The 20,060-nt window shown below is 41.3% G+C and overlaps 1 protein-coding gene and 1 long non-coding RNA gene across 6 annotated transcripts in view; one reads left to right on the forward strand and one right to left on the reverse strand.

Annotated features, from left to right (window-relative positions):
- SOAT1 (sterol O-acyltransferase 1) overlaps positions 1-19,162 on the reverse strand; it is a 57,628-nt gene extending 38,466 nt beyond the window's left edge. Inside the window, exons 1-3 of one of the 4 annotated variants that reach the window (XM_079914375.1) lie at positions 18,960-19,162; positions 7,276-7,370; positions 6,800-6,928 (exon numbers count right to left, since the gene is read on the reverse strand). In XM_079914375.1, the coding sequence (XP_079770501.1) occupies positions 6,800-6,920 (121 nt within the window). In that variant the 5' untranslated portion in view covers positions 6,921-6,928; positions 7,276-7,370; positions 18,960-19,162. Of the gene's footprint in view, positions 1-6,799; positions 6,929-7,275; positions 7,448-18,959 lie in introns of all 4 variants that reach the window. The other 3 variants (XM_079914372.1, XM_079914373.1, XM_079914374.1) reach the window with 3 other exon arrangements.
- A 124-nt stretch (positions 19,163-19,286) lies between these two features.
- LOC307182826 overlaps positions 19,287-20,060 on the forward strand; it is a 46,722-nt gene continuing 45,948 nt past the window's right edge. The window contains exon 1 of one of the 2 annotated variants that reach the window (XR_013827271.1): positions 19,287-19,646. This is a non-coding gene — a long non-coding RNA (uncharacterized lncRNA). The remainder of the gene's footprint in view (positions 19,647-20,060) is intronic. The other variant, XR_013827272.1, reaches the window with a different exon arrangement.

Consider the following 20,060-nt stretch of genomic DNA (forward strand, 5'->3'; position numbering starts at 1 on the left):
CTAATGTGTAGGCACTGACTAGCAGGTTTTTACTGCCTAGAGAAGTTCAAACTCATTTTAAAATCCTGATAATTTTCTAAAAAACTCTCATTGACCATGCCTTAGAAGATCTTCACCCCAGCTTCACCTTGCTCTCCATAGAGATATAAGTAATCTAAAAGAGTCATGTGAAAGCCATCTTTATGTCTAAGGATGGTTGGGTTTAGGAGTAGTCCTTTAAAGAACCAATCATTTATCAATCTTAGAAGCAAAAGCGGAGATACCAAAAAAAAAAAAGTATAATCCATCTATAGGGACTTCCCTAGGGGTGCAGTGGTTAAGAATCCGCCTGCCGGGCTTCCCTGGTGGTGCAGTGGTTGAGAGTCTGCCTGCCGATGCAGGGGACATGGGTTCGTGCCCCGGTCTGGGAAGATCCCACATGCCGCGGAGCCGCTGGGCCCGTGAGCCATGGCCGCTGAGCCTGCGCGTCCGGAGCCTGTGCTCCGCAACGGGAGAGGCCGCAACAGAGAGAGGCCCGTGTACCGCAAAAAAAAAAAAAAAAAAAAGAATCCGCCTGCCAATGCAGGGGACACAGGTTCGATCCCTGGTCCAGGAAGATCCCATGTGTCACTGAGCAACTATGCCCATGCGCCACAGCTACTGAAGCCCGCGCGCCTAGAGCTCATGCTCCGCAACAAGAGAAGCCACTGCAATGTGAAGCCTGTGCACAGCAACGAGGAGTAGCCCCCGCTCGCCGCAACTAGAGGAAGCCCGTGCACAGCAACGAAGACCTGACACCGTCAAAAATAAATTTTTTTTAAAAAGGTATAATACATCTAAATCCTCTATTGCTCCGTCGACCTCAAAAACCTTTCAAAATTGTCTACTAATCATATGTCTACACTGCTACAGAGAAAGGAACCTGAACTAGAAATGAGGGTCAGTATATAAATATCATACAGAAAATGAGATTTAATAGATAATGTTGAAACAACTGGCTGGCCATTTTGAAAACCTGTCAAATTAGATCCCTAGCTCACTTATTATTCAAAATAAATTTCAGATGGATCAAATATTTGAATCTTAAAAAACCCAGGGCTTCCCTGGTGGCGCAGTGGTTAAGAATCCACCTGCCAATGCAGGCGACATGGGTTCGATCCCTGGTCCAGGAAGATCTCACATGCCGCAGAGCAACTAAGCCCGTGCGCCACAACTACTGAGCCTGAGCTCTAGAGCCCATGTGCCACAACTACTCAAGCTCACGAGCCACAACTACTGAAGCCCACGCACCTAGATCCCATGCACCGCAACAAGAGAAGCCACTGCAATGAGAAGCATGTGCATTGCAAGGAAGAGTAGCTCCCGCTCGCCACAACTAGAGAAAGCCTGCGTGCAGCAACAAGGACCCAACACAGCCAAAAATAAAATAAATAAAATAAAATAAATTAATTAAAAAAAAAATTTTTAAGTTATCAAATTATCAGCTAGTAACTCCCATTTCTTTTAACTAATCTTCCTAAAATGAACCAAGATATCCAAACTCATTCTTTTGACCTTAAAAAGTACAAAAGGTACTAATTAATATTCAATAACTTTACTGCTGCTTTTAACTATGTCTCATTGTACAAAACCTTTTTCAAGCAAAGTGGAATCTGTCATCTCTCAAAATGCCATAGAGTTTATTCAAAAGGTCACATCATCCATGACTGAAGAAGGTTGAAGAAACAGGCACTCTCATATGGCTACTGGGAGTGCAATATTTCCAGAGAGCAATTTGGCAATACCCACCCAATAAATCTTATGACCTAAAAACAATTTCTTGGAATGTAGCCAAGGAAAAATCATAAACACTTGAACGTTTGCTTATCTGCACTTTCTAAAACAAATATGTTTTGCTTTTATTCTAAGGGGAAAAAAAATGTGTTCTCAACCTACTCAGTTGATCAAAGCTCTATGTGGACTGGCCAGTTTTATGATTAGATGCATAAATTGGATGAAGGGGCTAAATTACAGAATAACAATGATATTAACTTTTTTTCATATATTTTTGCCAAGGGACTCTCAATCTTTACAAAAGGCAGGTTGTTCTCTCTGTTCAAATACTTATGTACATATCTCAAAGAACACTGAAATTGAATAGAATTAGAAGTATATTAACCAAGTTAATATTTGTTAAACACTTAAAACAGTGCCTGGCACATGATAAACTGTTAGCGGTCATTATCATATTTACTCATTAATTAGCTATCAAATGAACAATGCAGCAAAATAAATGGTAGTCAAGAATAGGCATTACCTGTAAATTAAGAGAAAGGTAGAGAATGTCCCCAACCTGATAAAGGGCACCTACAAAAATCCACAGCTAACATAATTAACAGAAAAACTGAAAATTTTCTCCCTAAGATCAGAAACAACACAAGAATGCCTAATGTCCACTCTTGCCAATTCTGTTCAACATTTTACTGGAAATTCTAGCAAGGGCAATGAGGCAAGACAATGAAATAAAAGGCATGTTGATTGAAAATGAAGAAATAAAACGAATTCTTATGTGCAGATGGCATGATTTTGTATATAGAAAATACTACAAAACACACACACACAAAACTCTTAGAGCTAATAAATGAGCTCAGCAAGGTTGCAGGATACAATATCAATATACAAAAACCAGCTACATTTCTACACATTAGCAACAAATGATTGGAAAATGAAATTAAGAAAATTCCACTTACGACAGCAGCAAAAGGAACAAAATATTTAGAAATAAATTTAACAAAAAAAGTGTAAAACTTATCAACTTAAAACTATAAAACATTGTTGAAAGAAATCAAAGACCTAAATACAGGCATACCTCGTTTTATTGCACTTTGAAGATATTGCAGGATTTTTTGGTTTTTGTTTTTACAAATTGAAGGTTTGTAGCAACCGTGCACTGAGCAAGGCTATCGACACCATTTTTCAAACAGCATCTGCTCACTTCATGTCTCTGTCATATTTTGGTAATTCTCACAGTAGTTCAAACTTTTCATTAATATATTTGTTATGGTGATCTGTGATCAGTGATCTCTGATGTTACTATTGCAAAAAGATTACAACTTGAGGAAGACTCAGATGATGGTCAGCACTCTTTTAACAATAAAGTATTTTTTAATTAAGGTATGTACACTGTCTTTTTTTAGACATAATGCACACTTAATAGTTTACAGTAGTAGCATAAACATAATTTTTATATGCACTGGGAGACCAAAAAATTCATGTGGACTCACTTTACCGTGATACTCATTTTATTGCGGTGGTCTCGAACCGAACCTACAATATCTCCGAGGTATGTCTGTAAATAGAAAGACATCCCATGTTCATGGGTTGAAAGACTTAATATTGTTAAGATAGTGTATTAGTTTCTTGCACCTGCTGTAACAAATTACCACGAACTTGGTGGATTAAAACAACCGAAATTCTCTCTCAGTTCTGGAGGCCAAGCTGAAATCAAGGTGTCACGGCAGGGCCCCACTCCCTTTGGAGGCTCTAGAATCCAGTCCTGGCTCTGCAGCTTGTGGTAGCTAGCAGCATTCCTTGGCTTTTGGCCATTGCACTCCAATCTTCAAAGCCAGCATCTACAAATCTCTCTCTGCTCCATCTTCAAATCACCTTCTCCTCTGTGTGTCATCAAATCTCCCTCTGCCTCCCACTTATAATATACAGGACTGCATTCAGGGCCCAGGTGGCTATTCAAGATAATCTCAAGATTCCCAACTTAATTATATCAAAGACCCCTCTGCCCCCTTTTCCTGCCATATAAAGCAGCATTCACAGGTTCCAGGTTTTAGGACCTTTTGGGAGAGGGGGCATTTTCCAGCCTACCACATATGGCAATACTCCCGAAACTGATGTGGATATCCACATGCCCAAGAAAGAAGTTGAACCCTTAACTTATACAATATAAAAAATAACTCGAAATGGATTATTGACCTAAATGTAAGACCCAAAACTCTAAAACTAGAAGAAAACATAGGACAAAACCTTCATGACACTGCGCTTAGCAAAGATTCCTGGATATGATACCAGAAGCACAGGCAATAAACACAAAAATAGACAAATGGAATCATATCAAACTTAAAAACTTCTGTGCAAAGAACACAGTCAACAAAGTGAAAAAACAACCTATGGAACAGCAGAAAATATCTGCAAATCATATCTGATGAAGGGTTAATATTCAGAATATTATAATATTATAAAACTCCTACAACTCAACAACAAAAAAGCATATAACCCAACAAAACAAAATGGCCGAAGGATATGAATAGATATTTCTCCAAGGAAGATATACAAATGGCCAACAGGTATGTGAAAAAGTGCTCAACACCACTAATCATTAGGGAAACGCAAATCAAAACCACAGTGAGGTATCACCCTACACCCATTAGGATGGCTACTATTAAAAAGACAAACCAGGGGCTTCCCTGGTGGCGCAGTGGTTGAGCGTCTGCCTGCCGATGCAGGGGACACAGGTTCGTGTCCCGGTCCGGGAAGATCCCACATGCCGCAGAGTGGCTGGGCCCGTGAGCCATGACCGCTGAGCCTGCGTGTCCAGAGCCTGTGTTCCACAACGGGAGAGGCCACAATGGTGAGAGGCCCACATACCAAAAAAAAAAAGACAAACCAACCACCAACAACAAAAACAGAAAATAACAAGCACTGGTGAGGATGTGGTTAAATTGGAACCCTTGTGTGCCACTGGTGAAACTGTAAAATGGTGCAGCCGCAATCAAAAACATTATGTCAGTTCCTCAAAAAATTAAAAATAGAACTACCACAGAATCCAGCAATCCTACTTCTGCGTATAGATCCAGAAAAATGGAAGGCAGAGTCTTGAAGAGATATTTGAATACCTGTGTTCATAGCAGCAGCAGTATTCACAGTAGCCAAGAGCTGAAAGCCAAGGTACTCAGAAGTACGTGGGCCTCCAGCAGAGAAACAGTAAAACTGTGGGACTTCTCGGCCTCCATCTGAGCCAACCCTTCATAACAAATCTTTTTATATATCTATATATATATATCCTATTGGTTCTGCTTCTCTGGAGAACTCTGACTAATACACATCCCAAATGAGAACTGTCACTCTAAGAGCTGTGTCTCAAACTTTAACCTGCATATGAATCCCCCGAGAACTTATTAAAATGAAATTTTTATTCAATTAAGTGTGAGGTGGGGCATTTCACAGGCCCCCAGGTGGTGCAGATGCCCCTGGGCCTGGCTGGTAGGCCACGATGACTGGCATGGCGTGGTGTCCTTTAAGCCCTCACTACTCAAAGGTCACATTTTACCCATCTGCTTACTCCCCCAAAGTGAACCAATGTTAAAGTAAGTGGAGAAACACATGCAATTTTCAGATCAGTGTTAGTTACATTAAACCAAGGAGGAGGTCAGACTTCTTGTTTTAGGCTAAACAATTCAATTTTTATTATCTGCATTAAAACCTGGAATGATTAAAACTTAATAAACTGAGGCTATAAGGAGTACTGAAAACATGTAGAAATTAGAATAGTCTAAAAGCTTTTCTTTAAAAAATGGGACATAGTGAGAAAATCATACTGGTAACAGAAAGTTTCAATAAAAAGACAATGTGAATTAGCACCCAGTCCCTAAATCAAGGAAGGGGAAAGTTTCTACCCAATGTTGGCTTACCCTTTTGTACAAATTTCACATTTTATATCACACTGAAACTAGTCCATATGACAATATAAATATTTCATAAATAGCTAATTAAGAGTCCAACAATCAATAAACTACATTATGCAAACTTAAGCAGCAACATTTATATTCCTGGATCCAGCTGCTGTATTTAATTTACAATTAAATTTAAGTAGGAAAAGCAAAAGCTTTTCTTTATGAAAGAAATCTCAGGATGCCAAAGACAACCTGTCTCAGAAAGTTCCACACCTATTTGTTAACCAAACAAGCCTCAAATTTCAAATCCTCATTGAAATCAAACCTATACAAATGTCACCACAAAAATAAATAGCCTGATTCAATAGATGACATCAGTTGAAGTTGTGTTTACAGGTCTATCAATCTTAAGCACAAACCTTGACCTTAACAAGTACTGTGTCATAGTCTTCTTTGTATTCATGTTAAGCAAACTTGGACATGAGAACTAACAAAAATCCCCCAAGATTTATAACGTAGTATTGAACTAACTAAGTTAGGTACCCTGCTAATTACTCTCATTATGCTCATTACACCTATTAAAAGAGTAATTAGTAGCACTTATTTATAATAATCTAATTATGCTAACGGCAGGAGAGGGGTTCTCATTCACTTAACTTGGAGCTCCATGAGGGCAAACACATCTGTATCAATCACTGCTGTAGCCCCAACACCTAGCAGGACACCAATAATTATTGACAGGTTAGGTAGTTGAAGGAATGAATAAATGAATGAATGATGTCTAAAACATAGTAGATACCCCAAAAATGTTCAATGAGTTAATTTAAAAGGGCTTAGTTTCTTCGTTACCAGATATATAAAACTAAATTAAAGCATACATTGCAAACTCCACTTACATCAATAAAGCTCACCTCTATGAGAGGTGCAGCAATTTACACACCAGTGTCACCAGCAGTACCTAAAGCAGCTGTGACTGGCAACTAAACCAATGTGTTCCTTTCTATTCTTTCAATCAATTTATTTTTCTCCCCTGCACTTTACAGTGCCTACCAGCATATCCATTTATAAGAGAGCTAAAGAGATGGCAATCCTTGCTCTAGAACACTGAATTTGTTGCCTATTTCATCAATTCACCTCAGAAACAGTAAAAGCCTCACCGTTACTAGGTGTCTCTTGGCACTCCTCTGTACAGTCTCTCTGGCCTTCTTCCTTTTCCTCAGCATGTTTACTGGACTTCGACAGCCGTTTTCTTACAGACGTCTTCTCTTCGCCCAACATCGTGTTGTCTAGGAAAGAAGATATAAAAAGCTTTAAGTATCCGGCTTAGGCAAATTTCACAATATCACCATATTTTTAGGGGAGGCAACAAATGATATATTCTCTTCCTTTTGTTTTACTTTAATCACATTTAAGCATTTTCCGAGTACCAGATACTATAACAAATACGAAGAAATTGGTCTTTATAAAGTAATTGGCTGGTTTCAAAACACAGCCCCCATTCTTAAAGAAAATTTAGTTGAACAAACAAGGCGTAAGTACATGAAAAATTAAGAATTAAATAAAAGTTAAGTACAAAGATGCCACAAGGTAGAGCACAATCAATAGTCAAGTCAATGGTAAAAACAATACATACCTGAAGTGCAGAGACAGAAGAGATCATTAAGAGGTGCAAAGGTTTCACAGAACAGAAGGTATGTGACCTGAGTCTTGAAGGACGAGAATGGAGCACTTCACGGGTGAGAAAGGATGAAAACAAGGTCCTTGTAAGCCCTGTTCAGGGGACCATGACTGATCAGACTACTTCACTAGAGGACAAGAAACAAGCTTTCGTCGAGTAATTACTAACTACCAGGACTCTGCTAGGTGCTTTAAGTTTTTCTCCTCTAATCTTCAAAACTCTGCAGAAAACTTGTTATTACTCCTGGTTCCTATATGAGGAAAAATAAGGTTCCAGGTAGTTACTGCCAATGCCTTCCACCCACACACCAGGAGCATACCAATGGCTGAACAAGCTGAGTTTGAACAAGCACATCATGGGAAACTGCGGGGCATCTTGGTAAGAGAATATTAGAAAGGACTTATTTAGGATTTGGATTTGACTACGTGATTTTGGGGGAGAGCCCAAAGAAGCGGGGGTTCACTCTGGCTTGAGTGCTGGCCGAAAGTGAGGACAATGTGATGATGGGGTATACCAACAAATCTCTGTAGGGAGGCAGACCAGAGGGAGGCTAAAGCTGTAATTGGTAAAGCATCAACAATCATTCCCAGTAGCCTGAAGAGGGGAATGTTGGATATTTTGTGACTTGGGCAACATGCATGTCTTTACCTGTGTTAAGACATGATTATAACATGGTCTTCTGCTTGTCTTGACCCATCATATTCAAAGAATGGCTTTGTGTGATACTGATGTTCAGTAAAACCGTTTGTGTTCAACAGGACACCCAGAAGGCCTAGCTCTCAAGTTCCAAGCTAGGTCACAGCAACACCACGGCCTAGCTGACTGCACCAGGGCAGCTCCAGGACACCAAGGGCTGTTTGCTTCTTCTCATTACAGTAACTTGCCCAAGTCCACAAAGCTATCCAAACTACAAACACCACCCACTATTTGGATTTTCTTTTTTTTTTTAAGTTGGTAACAGAAAAGTGGTGAGGGAAAAAGACTTGAAAAAAAGAACTGGGGTCAAACTGTAAAGGCCTAAAAATTAGGACTTTTTTTCAGTTAGGCAGTAGTGAGACATTTTAAAGCCCTGAAAAATATGATCAAAATCAAATTTTAGGCAGATCAGTATCGGGACAGTACAAGGTTTACTCCAAAGCAGTGTTTTACTATGTAGAAGTTTTCAGCCGTCTGAAAGCAAAACACAATGAAGTACTCACTACATTACTTTTAAAATTCTAAGATTATGGTCTTTTTAAATGGTTATGTTTAAATGTCCTCTTCTGTATGCAATGGAGTACATGGTGAGCTTGATTGTTTTCTTAAATATCACTGCTTGGCAAATTAAAAATCTGACAAATCTAGATCAGTTTCCTTCTATTTTTTTCCGAACTCAAATGAAACAGAATTATGGAAGAGTAAATGAATATATCAAGTAGAAATTTTAGGAGACCAATAAGATCCAGTTAAAAAGAGGAACCTAGGAAAGAGGTCAGGGCAACTGGTAAATTTTAAAATCATTTGTGTAACAGTGACAGAGGAAGCCAGAAGAACATCTAATTCTCCAACAGAAAAGATTAGAGAAGTGAGAACTGACAACTAAACTCTAAGGGACGCCCTCAAGTAAGACAAAAAGAAGTAGACATCAGGGACAAAAACAGAAAAATAAAAGATGCAAAAAGAGCAAAGATGTTTCAAAAAGGAGTTATACAGGAGTTAATAGTGTGGAATTAATAATAGGGACTCTACTTCTGAGCGCTTATGTGCTTTACGTGTATGATTATTTTAATCTCTACATAATCTTTAAAGTAGGTACTACTACTTTATTCCCCCAATGTTGTCTTTGGTCACCATGTCTTCCCATACACTCTTTCCTGTCTCTAGAAAGCTGTTTCTCCTCTGCCCTTTCTAGCTAATCTTACTCACCATTCAAAGTAACAGTCCCAGCAGCAGCAGTAACAACAACAGTTTTGACTTAATGAGCAGGCACTGTGCTGCTAAATCCTTTAAATTTTCTTATTCAACCTTTACAATTTCAGAGGTAGGCATTAGCTCATTTTACAAGTGAGAAAAATATAGGTTAGGGAGGTGATTTAATTTGCTCCAAATCATATAATTCTCCAACTGCAGAACAGGGATTCAGAACCAGAACTACTGGATTCCACAGCCTACACTGTAATCACCAGATGGCCCTGACTCACCTCATCTGCTAAGGTTTCTTTGACCACCATCTCTCACCTCACCGTCCTCTGTGGTCCAGTTGCACCCAGTACATCCTGTCACACTAAGATACTCAGTGAGCAATACTATCTGCCTCTTACACTCAGCATAAGCTTCTTAAAGACAGGGACTAAATGGTATCTTCTCTTTGAATTCCCAAAATCTAGTGGGGCGTATCTGGAATATGATAGGTATGTATTAGTACAGAAAGTGATGTACCAGTTAATACCACAACCAATTATTCTGAGTAATAAGTTCTCTAAACTCAGAGGAAAATGTATGCTGGCAGAATGCCAATGAGCATCATCTTCTCTGTTAACAGCTTTATACTTTCTACTCAACAATAAGACCTACAACAATCGTTCTTAATTGGGGGTGCGGGGGCCCCCTAGACTAAGGGTATGCAAAACCTACTTTGAATATTTCAGTAACTGAAATAAACAGTTATACATTTATCACATAAAGCAAGCAATACAGGCTAACTAAAATAATGTTACTTTGCTTTTGGCTGAGACCGTATCAACTCAGTGAGAAATCAGTTCTCTCTTGCTGATTAGAAAGTGAAAAAAGGGCTTCCCTGGTGGCGCAGTGGTTGAGAGTCCACCTGCCGATGCAGGGGACACGGGTTCATGCCCCGGTCCGGGAAGATCCCACATGCCATGGAGCCGCTGGGCCCATGAGCCATGGCCACTGAGCCCGCGCTCCACAACGGGAGAGGCCACAACAGTGAGAGGCCCGCGTACCTCAAAAAAAAAAAAAAAAAGCTAAAGCACAGGTACTGAGTTTGCGCAATTACACTGCCATAGATCCATTGACATTTTAGAAGTGAGCCAAAGAAGAAAACACTAACTCTTCATAAAAAGCTTTATGTCATAGTCTATGGTATTTGGCCTCAATTTCCTCCGTTAGCAGGAAGAGAGAACCATAACACAGTGGCGAAAGCACAAGATTTGGTATCACAACACCGAGAGGTAAGTTAACATCTCTGCTCCATCATATTGCATCCTCAGGTAAATCCTCCAACCTCTCAATCTGTTTCTTCATCTAGAAAGTTTAAAATACTACTGCATACACACACACACAAAGATAACACACATTAGAGTGCCAATATTCTATTAACAACCTAGCTTAAAAAATTAAGTGGATCTGATCCCTACATATCTATGCCCTGTACGCTAAATGACACAAAGTCATATCATCCCTCAAATTCTACTTGTGTTTGCTCTTAATATGTGCTAGATGAGGGTAAATAAAGTTCCATAATTACACACTTTCTCAAATGCAGCTCAAACACCACGTGGCTTCCAAGAAAGCATTAACAAATTTTGTTATTGTCACACATACAGATGTTAGGAAGGATAACTATTACTTACGCCTCACCTCAATTTTAACCAAATCCTCATATCATGTAAATCATAAGATTACGAGATGATGTCTGAATTGAGCTCCTCCTGCCATGCATGTCAGTAACAGTACATGGCTGTTGTGGCAGAAAATGGAGGGACATTACAGTAATGCTCAGTTCAACTGTTCCTTCTCTACACAAATGGATCGCTTTGGCCTCTGTGTGGAGAGCAGACCACAAGGAGGGCAAGAGCGTAAAAAAGGAACACCCTGGCAATCATCCTCCTAGCAGACTCCTGCAATCATCCAGGTGAGATGAAGGAGAGCTGAACGTTCTGACCACTCATTCAGGACTGTGAATCCACCCCCTTACCAATCTAGACACTAGCTAGCCAGACTATTTTAGCTGTTGCAAAGTCAAAAATTCAAACTGTAATTAATTCTAAGTGGTTTCTAGGTGCTGACATGGATCACTGCCCTTATATGTGAGGTATACCATAGTTTTTTCTTGCCCTCCTATTAACACAGGAGGGGAAGTTATCCTCCTTGTTTCCTCTTACTTCCAGGTCGCCGTTCCTCGTTCCCTTCCTTAAATACCTCAGCCAGATTATTACACCTGATACTTCTCTTTGTTGTATGTTCTGTCTTCCTGATCACTCCCCTCCTTTACTGAGGATGTGAACACCTCACTCACTCCCCCTTTCTCCCTTCCACCAATTCTTCCACACTTCTTTCACTTCAACATTTATGTACTAGATCCAAGCTCCTGGCCTCCAAGCTCCTTGACTTCTTCCTTTCTCCACAAAGCTGTTCTTATGTCCCAGTCACATCTTCCCCTAGAACTTACTGTTACCAACAACTGCACCATGTCCATAATTTTCATTTCTAGCGTCTAACGCTCTGATCACCACCAGTTCACTTACTGTGATGCCCTCCTTTCCTCAGCAGGTCCAGACCTCCCTGAGCTCCAGACTCCTATCCAAAGGCCCACCAGACACCTTTAGGTAGGTAGATGTCTTACAGGCATCTCAAACTTTAACATGACCAAAACTGAACTACTGATGTTCCCTCCAATTCCATTCTTCTGTCTTTCCTAATTCCGTTAATGGAACTACCAGTCAGTCTTTGCCCAGATTAAAAACAAAAAACCCAAAGTTATCCTTGATTCTTTACTTTCCCTTAATCAATCCAACAGCAAGTCCATTTTACTCTGTCTTCAAAATATATATCACATTCTAAACTTTTCACCACATCCATCACCACATCCATCACAGTCTAAGCCACCGCCACCTCTCACTGTAGTAGCCTAACTGGTCTCTCCTCATCTTCTCCCTTCTGGTCACACAGGGCCCAGAGTACCCTTTTTTTTTTTTTTTTTTTTTTTTTTTTGCGGTACGCAGGCCTCTCACTGTTGTGGTCTCTCCCGTTGCGGAGCACGGGCTCCGTACGCGCAGGCTCAGCGGCCATGGCTCACGGGCCCAGCCGCTCCGCGGCATGTGGGATCTTCCCGGACCGGGGCACAAACCCGTGTCACCTGCATCGGCAGGCGGACTCTCAACCACTGCGCCGCCAGGGCAGCCCCAGAGTACCCTTTTAAAAGGTAAATCTGAGCAGGTCATTCCCCTGGCTCAAAATCCTTCAGGCACTGAATTCTGTTCCAAGCCCTCACCATTGTCTAGTAACTCCTCCATGATCTGCCATTCACCTCCCGACCCTCCACTTCCGACTACAATTCGACACACTCCCTCAAGGATTTCCCCCTCACTTCATTCAAGTTCTCAAATGTCCCCTCCCCAGGGACTCCCCTATCTACCCCAACTAAAATAAACACTCTCACACCCTGTTAGTCTTATCCCTTACCCTGCTTTATTTTTCTTCAGTGCACTTATTTCCCAATACATTATCGTTTTAATTGTCTACCCCACAAGACTAATCCCCATGAAAAGCAGAATTTTGACTTGTTCACCATTTTATCCAACTATCTAGAACTTTGCCTGGAACAGTCTGTACTTAATACATGAATGAATGAATAGTTATCAAGCATTTTCATACACAGTAAGGAAATAAAACAACTTCCCTTCACATGTTCATGCAACAATCATCAAGAGGATAGTATGAGAGTTGGAACTCATGTTCATTTCTAACTTTACCTGTTAACACTAAAAGATAAACATAGACCCCAGTTTGGGGTTTAAGTTGTATGGATGTACATAAAAATGATCCGCTCTAGAGCTTAAGACTTTTCATCAGCATCTGCCATTCTGGACCCAATTATAAACTCAGGCTGTCTAACAGACTTTGAAAAACAGTTTGCTAACAAATGCCATGACTTTTACTTCCCTGGAAAATCTCTCAAACTTGAGAGATTTTTCTCCTGAAACAATTCAAATAATTAGAACAAACATTATTAGAATTGCTGGTAAGTTCCTTTTAATGTGTACTTACCACTGGCTACAATTTCTGATAAGATCTTTGTATACATTACCTCCTTTAAACTTAACAATAACCCTGTGAGGTAGGTAATCCTGTACCCAATTCACACAGAAAAAAGTAGTGACAACCAGAAGCATAATTATAGACAACCGTAAAGAAAGAAAACTTTAAAAGTAGGAATCAACTTTAAAAAAGAGAAAGCAACCATAGGTCTTTTCACGTAGGGTTAAAGGGCTTATGTTTCTTATAAGTCCCCCAACACATTATTGTATCAAAGCAGACCTGCAGGGACTTCCTTGGTGGTCCAGTGGTTAAGAATCTGCCCCCCCAATGCAGGGGAGATGGGTTCGATCCATGGGTGGGGAACTAAGATCCCACATGCTGCACGGCAACTAAACCCACGCCTCCAGAACTAGAGAGCCCATGCGCTCTGGAGCCCGTGGGCCACAACTAGAGATAAGCCCGAGCACAGCAATGAAAGAGCCCCCCTGCTGCAACTAAGACCCGACGCAGACAAAAAGAAAAAAGAAAAAAAAAAAAAGCAGACCTGCTGAATTCATGCTGTTTTTTTTGTTTTTCGGTTTTCGGTTTTTTGGGCCGTGCCACGTGGCTTGCAGGATCTTAGTTCCCCTACCAGGGATTGAACCTGGGCCAAGCAGTGAAAGCCTGGAATCCTAACCACTAGACTACCATGGAACTCCCCTGAAGTTCATGCTTTAATGACCCTGGCACATCTTGTAAAACGCTACGGTACTTTAAACATAGAAGGCAAGGACAAAAATTTTAATTTGCCTTGAAAAACAATTTTTTTAAGTTTTGACACTTAAAAGGTACGTGTCAATTATCTGAAAATCCATGTATTTTAAGCACCTCTTTCTACAATGATGTTAGATGTATTGTAAATAATACAGAGGTCTACCCCATTAACTGTTCTCACACACTTACGCACACACGGTGTCAAGAGAAGGCACAACCAACCACTTAGAGAAGTTGCATAAGTCCTCATGGAGGTGACATTAGAGCCAGAGTTCAAAGAAGACATAGAGGTTTGCCAGGCATCAAAACAGAACCAGATGAAGAGCACTCTGAAAACATGAACATGTACAGACCTTGGTGACAGATCCATTATTTCAAACATTTTATTGACATCTACTACATGCCAGGCCCTGGGATACAAAGATGATTAAACAGTCTGAGCCCTCAAGGAATGAAAAACTAAGAGAAAGATATAAAAACATAATTATAGGAGTATTACGGAACAGTAATTTAGATGTATGTACATGAAGGGAATACAGGCCTGATGCCCAATAGAGCTTAGGGGCAATTAGGAAAGGTTTCGAGAAGTAGGTAAAATCTAGGTTAAATCTTAAAGGAAGAGAAGGAAAGGCTGGAGCACAGGGTAAATGGAAGGGCAAGGACAAAAGGTCAAGGGTCCTTAGGGGCAATTCTAAGGAGTTTGGAACTTAACACACAAAACAAGGAGCTGATAGAGGCTTTTAAACAGAGGGTGACTTATATCTGTCTGACTTGATATTTGTCTTTTAGTAAGAACTCAGGCAGCAATGTGGAGGATGTGCTATTGGCAGTGATGGGGCCCAGGGCGGGCTGCCCCAAAATATGCCTCAGTGGCATACTGACTATTTTGAAGAAACAGCGGTTGCAAGGGGGAGACTGTGACCCTCCTCTCTGTCTCCCTGAAAACAGGAAATAAATCTCCCACATAAAAGGTGCCCTTCCTGTAATGGAAGGTAGAAAGACACCCTTATCACCAGAGATGGGGAGTTCAGGGCCCAGAGACCTGTATAAGGAAACACCTGCCACTTCTTTGCTAATTTACTAACCAAGCCCAAACTTTGCTTAAGTTCCTTACTAATTAAGCACCCAAACCTAAGCTTCTTTGTCCTGTCAATTCCTCTCTAATTTATTGTTGGTCTAAAACATATAAAAGCTGCCTACTTTGGCCACTTCTTAGGTCTTGTTTCTATGAGACCTCCATGCACACGAATCAAAGATTCTTTTTTCTCCTGTTAATCTACCTCCTGTCAAGAATTCAAGAGGGGTTAAATCAACTATACTCCAGTATAAAATAAAATTGTTTTTAAAAAGGTTAATTTTATGATATGTATATTTTATCAGAATAAAAAAGCAAATACTGGGGGGGAAAAAAGAGAACTCAAGAGGGGTAAAGGGGGAAATTTTGCCCTCCTGGATAACAGGGAGAACAATGAGCTCTCGCAATTGATAAGGGCCTAAAGTAACGCTCAAATGACATGTATTTCTTAAATGGACAAATGATTTCATGAAGAAGAGATAAGAGAGATCGGATAAATTTACAAACATTAAGCTGAGGCATCTATGAGATATCCAGGTGCCTACATCCAGAAGGCAGTTGGAAATACAGATCCCAAGTGAGTTTCCTAACTAAGCCTACGGGTGTGCCATTAAGCTAAGTAACTACAGGAGAAGAGAAATGAGTAGATAAGTTCGATATGATATACCGGTGAGTCAGCCAAGTGATTATCGCCAACAGTCAAATGAATATACAAATCTGGACTAAAGAGAGAGATGTGGGATTCATTGGTGTATAGGCAGCAGCTAAGGCCAAGCACAGGAAGGAAGTCTCAGGGAGAGGCCATAAGTCAAGAAAAGAGATTACTTAGGAAATAACAAAGCTAACATTTGCCTAGTACTTACTTTGGCTCATTTAATCCTCACAACAATCTATGTGGCAGATACTATTAACCCTTTTTTCTTTTGGCCACGCCACATGGCTTGAGGGATCCCTGACCAGGGATTGAACCCAGGCCACAGCAGTGAAAGAGTCCTAACCACTGAACCGCCAGGGAATTCCCACTATTATCTCATTTTAGAAGTGGTTAACATTTTCCAATATTACAAGGCAATTAAAGAACTGCAAAAAAAAAAAAAAAAAAAAACAAGGCCTAGGAAAGATTAGAGGAGAACCAGGAGCAAGCAATGTTCCAAATCAAGTTAGAAGATACAAGAGGTAACCTACGGTCAATACCATGGAAAATTCAGGTAGGACCAAAAAAATACAGGAAGAAAAAAAAAAAAGAGCATGGGGCACTGAATATTTCACAATCTGGGGACATTAGTAGCTACAATTTACATGCATAATTAGTTTCAGGAAGAAGGAAGTTTCAGGAAGAGAGAGAAAGAAACATATTGAATTGGGTTGCAAAATGAGTTGAGGAAGTGAAAATCATGATCATAAGACTAGTCTCACAAGAGGTGCAGCAATAAAGGAAATAGGCACTCATGTTTATCATGTCAGTAACATTTAAAGTGCTGGGTGCCAGGGTCAGTGCATCACATACCTCACTTAAAATTTCCATTTAAAAAGGTGCAAAAGATTCGGAAACACTACTAAACTCAGTCACATGACAGTAAGTGGCAGCAGAAACATTTACACCCAAAGTGGCATAAAGTTGACTAGCTATTTTAAAAATACAACACACTGAACAATTATTTCTTAAGAATCCAACCAGTTCACTGGTTTTGGAATGTTCAGTGTGGTAGTATCTAACTTGCCTTAAGAAAGCGAAACAAAAAGAATTGGATTGAACCACTAAAATGAATCACGTTGGAAAGAAGTGTTCACTTCAGCCTGCCTGCAGTGTTCCTTATTAATAAAGCTTTCAAAAGCACATTTAAATCTATTAAAAAAAAAAGAAACATTGAACAGGAACACCTACTCTAGGTGACGACTTTGTTACATCACTCCCAGGTTCAGTAGGGGTAAAGAGAAACACTTTACAGATACAATTCAAAACAAAAGAATTCAAAACAGATACAATTCAAATTCAAAAGAAGAAAGGTTCCCTTTCTTCTTTCCAAATAAAGGTTTGCCCTAGTACAACCCTATATTTACATATCAAAGAACTGGCTTATCAATTAGCAAAACTAAAGAACACAAATTCTCATTTACACCTGTATGGTCACTATAATCATTTATCCTATGTGATAAATTCCATAAATAAATTTTGTTAACTGGCCTTTGTTAAAAACTTTTTCCTTTTCCTTCCCAAAGGAAACAGGTAATCTCTAGTTAATATTTTTCATTCAAAAGTTCCCTCCTTGAGACTTCCCTGGTGGTGCAGTGGTTAAGAATCCGCCTGCCAATGCAGGAGACACAGGTTCGATCCCTGGTTCGGGAAGATCCCACATGCCGAGGAGCAACTAAGCCCGTGCGCCACAACTACTGAGCCTGCGTGCCACAACTACTGAAGCTCGCGTGCGTAAACCCCATGCTCCGCAACGAGAAGCCACCGCAATGAGAAGCCCGCGCACCGCAACGAAGAGTAGCCCCCGCTCGACGCAACTAGGGAAAGCCCACGCACAGCAACGAAGAGCCAATGCAGCCAAAAATAAAATAAATAAAAGCAATCATTAAAAAAAAAAAAAGAAGTTCCCTCCTCTGTCCTCCAACTCATTCATTCTCATTGCGCCAGGTGCTGGGCCAGACTGCGAACTAAGACCTAAATAAGATGGACTAGCCCAGCCTTCATGAAATTTACATGCTAGTAGAAGAAACAAAGCATCTAAGTAACTAACGCAGCTCATTACAATTGATGATTAACTGCAGCTAAGAAAAATAGAGCGCTAGGAGGGTTTAACCCCCCACAGGATGGATTTCCTGAAAAAGTGATATTAGGGCTGATATTAGAGGAAATGAGCCAATTAGAGGTGAAGGAAACCCCTAAAGACCAGGAGATAGTAAAGAGAAAGAGGCTTTCTTAGAAGAACAAAAATAAAACCGGTGTGGCTGGAGCCCAGATAGCTCAAACTGAACTGGAGATAAGAGTGGCAGCAGTGTTTTGATCTTTATCCTAAGAATGTGAAATCTTGAGAGTTAGCAGCACATGATGCAATGAGACACGTGCATTTTTAAAGGAATAGTCTTGAATGCATCAGAGCTCCTTCCAAAATCCATCCTTATGCCTAAACAACACACAACTTCCCTAACACCAATACCGCCCAACTTAAAGCAAGGGGAAAAAAAGAAGAATGCTTCGAGTTGAATTCGACTCGAATTCAAGGGACTCTGGAAAAAAATTAGTTTAAACAGCACCCACCTGAGAGCTTATAGGTGTTTCTCGCTTACAAATAACTTCTAAACATACATATCATTTAAACTGCATGGCTATTAACATTTAAGAATGACAGAAACTTAATCACATCCTAATACTTCAAAATAAAATGAGTTGATTAAAGGTTTTGGTATCCAGATTTCGATGTCTTGAAGTACCACCTATCCCTTCACACTTTTTTCCCCTAAAATCAGTCAGAAGCTGACACTCTGAGTGCGTTTTTGGTTTCGCTTTTTAAGGAATAAAATGTATTCTAATTCATAACTTTCTTTATTACTGGCTTGAGAGATGTCACAGGATTTGGGGGGACACCAAACAAACCTCCAAGGTTTAAAAGGCTGCCAGCCATACCGGCGCCCGAAGGTAACTTTCCCGCCCGCCCCATCCCCCAAACTGCCCAGGACTCGCGGAGCCTCCCCCTCCCCTCAGCCCAGGACAAGGCCAGGCCCCCGGGCCAGAGTTGCAGCCGCCACTTCTCTCCCCTTCTTCTCCGGCAAAGGCGGGTGGACCCTGGCAGGAAGTGAGGAGGGGACTGGGGAGCATGGGCATTACCTGGGGCCGGAGCCTGGCAGCGGGGACCTCAGCAAGGAAGGCAAAGCCGAGAAGCCGTCACAGCGCGGCTGGCAAGAAGGTCGGCTCCTAGCCGCTCGCTTCCCGGCTGCCCCAGGCCGCCAACGCCACCAGCCCAACAGCAAACGAATGTAACGCTCCCGACTCCCCAGCCCCTCCGCCCCCAGCCTCGCAGCCCGCTACGCAGCGTCATGCGCACGGCCAGCGCCGGCTGAGGCTTTCATTGGTGCTCCTGCCCGCCGTCAGGCTCCGCCCACCGCCCACGGCCGCCCCGCCCCTCCCCGAGTGCGCGGGGTTCCCAGGGCTAGAGACCCACGCTGGCCTTGGCCCACTAAGCGGGAAGCTTTGCGCGAGTAGAACTTGATTCCCGCGACAGTAGCTTGCTTTCCATTTCTACCCCAGCGATTCAATGTTCTGCAGAAATGGGACCGAGGCAACTTGCTGCCTGTCCGAAAAGGAGCCCTGCATGGTAGCGCAGAACTGACGAGTCTAGTGCCTCTTCCAGAGACTCGCAGAATCCGCCTATAGAACTGTGGAATATTGCAGTTTGAACTGACCCCCTAGGACAACTAGAAGCGCTAGCCAGAAGCGTTTGTCATGGGATGCTTTAATGCTTCGAAAATTGTTCTCAACTGTGTCCTTCAGCGAACTAGATAAAGAGACAGTAAGGTAAGTGAAATACCGGGGCAATGAAGTAATTTAAAAGGGGACTTCACAATTAAAGAGAAAATAATGATGCAGAGAGATTAGGACATTAGATACAATTAGATCGTATCTGTTTAGATTGCTTAGATTTTATGAAGGCCAATACGTAGGTAAAGGTAGGTGAAAAGGGAATGATGTGGGCAACAGGGACTGAGGGGCCACACTCTCAGCCTGCAAACCAGTACGAGCTAACCTAGCCTGTCTAGTCAATCCAACCCTACACTATCAGGTTGAGATGGCCACCCATGACCCGGTCAGGCTGCCCTGAACAAATGGATCAAGGTTACCTAAACTGACTACTCTCGGTGGACCTTTTAACAAAGAGATTTGTATAAGTTCCCCTGGCCGCCCAGAGCACCCAGCATTGTTCACCCCGAA

The sequence above is a fragment of the Stenella coeruleoalba genome (genome assembly GCF_951394435.1).
Source record: "Stenella coeruleoalba genome assembly, chromosome: 1".
In the NCBI taxonomy this organism is placed as follows: domain Eukaryota; kingdom Metazoa; phylum Chordata; class Mammalia; order Artiodactyla; family Delphinidae; genus Stenella; species Stenella coeruleoalba.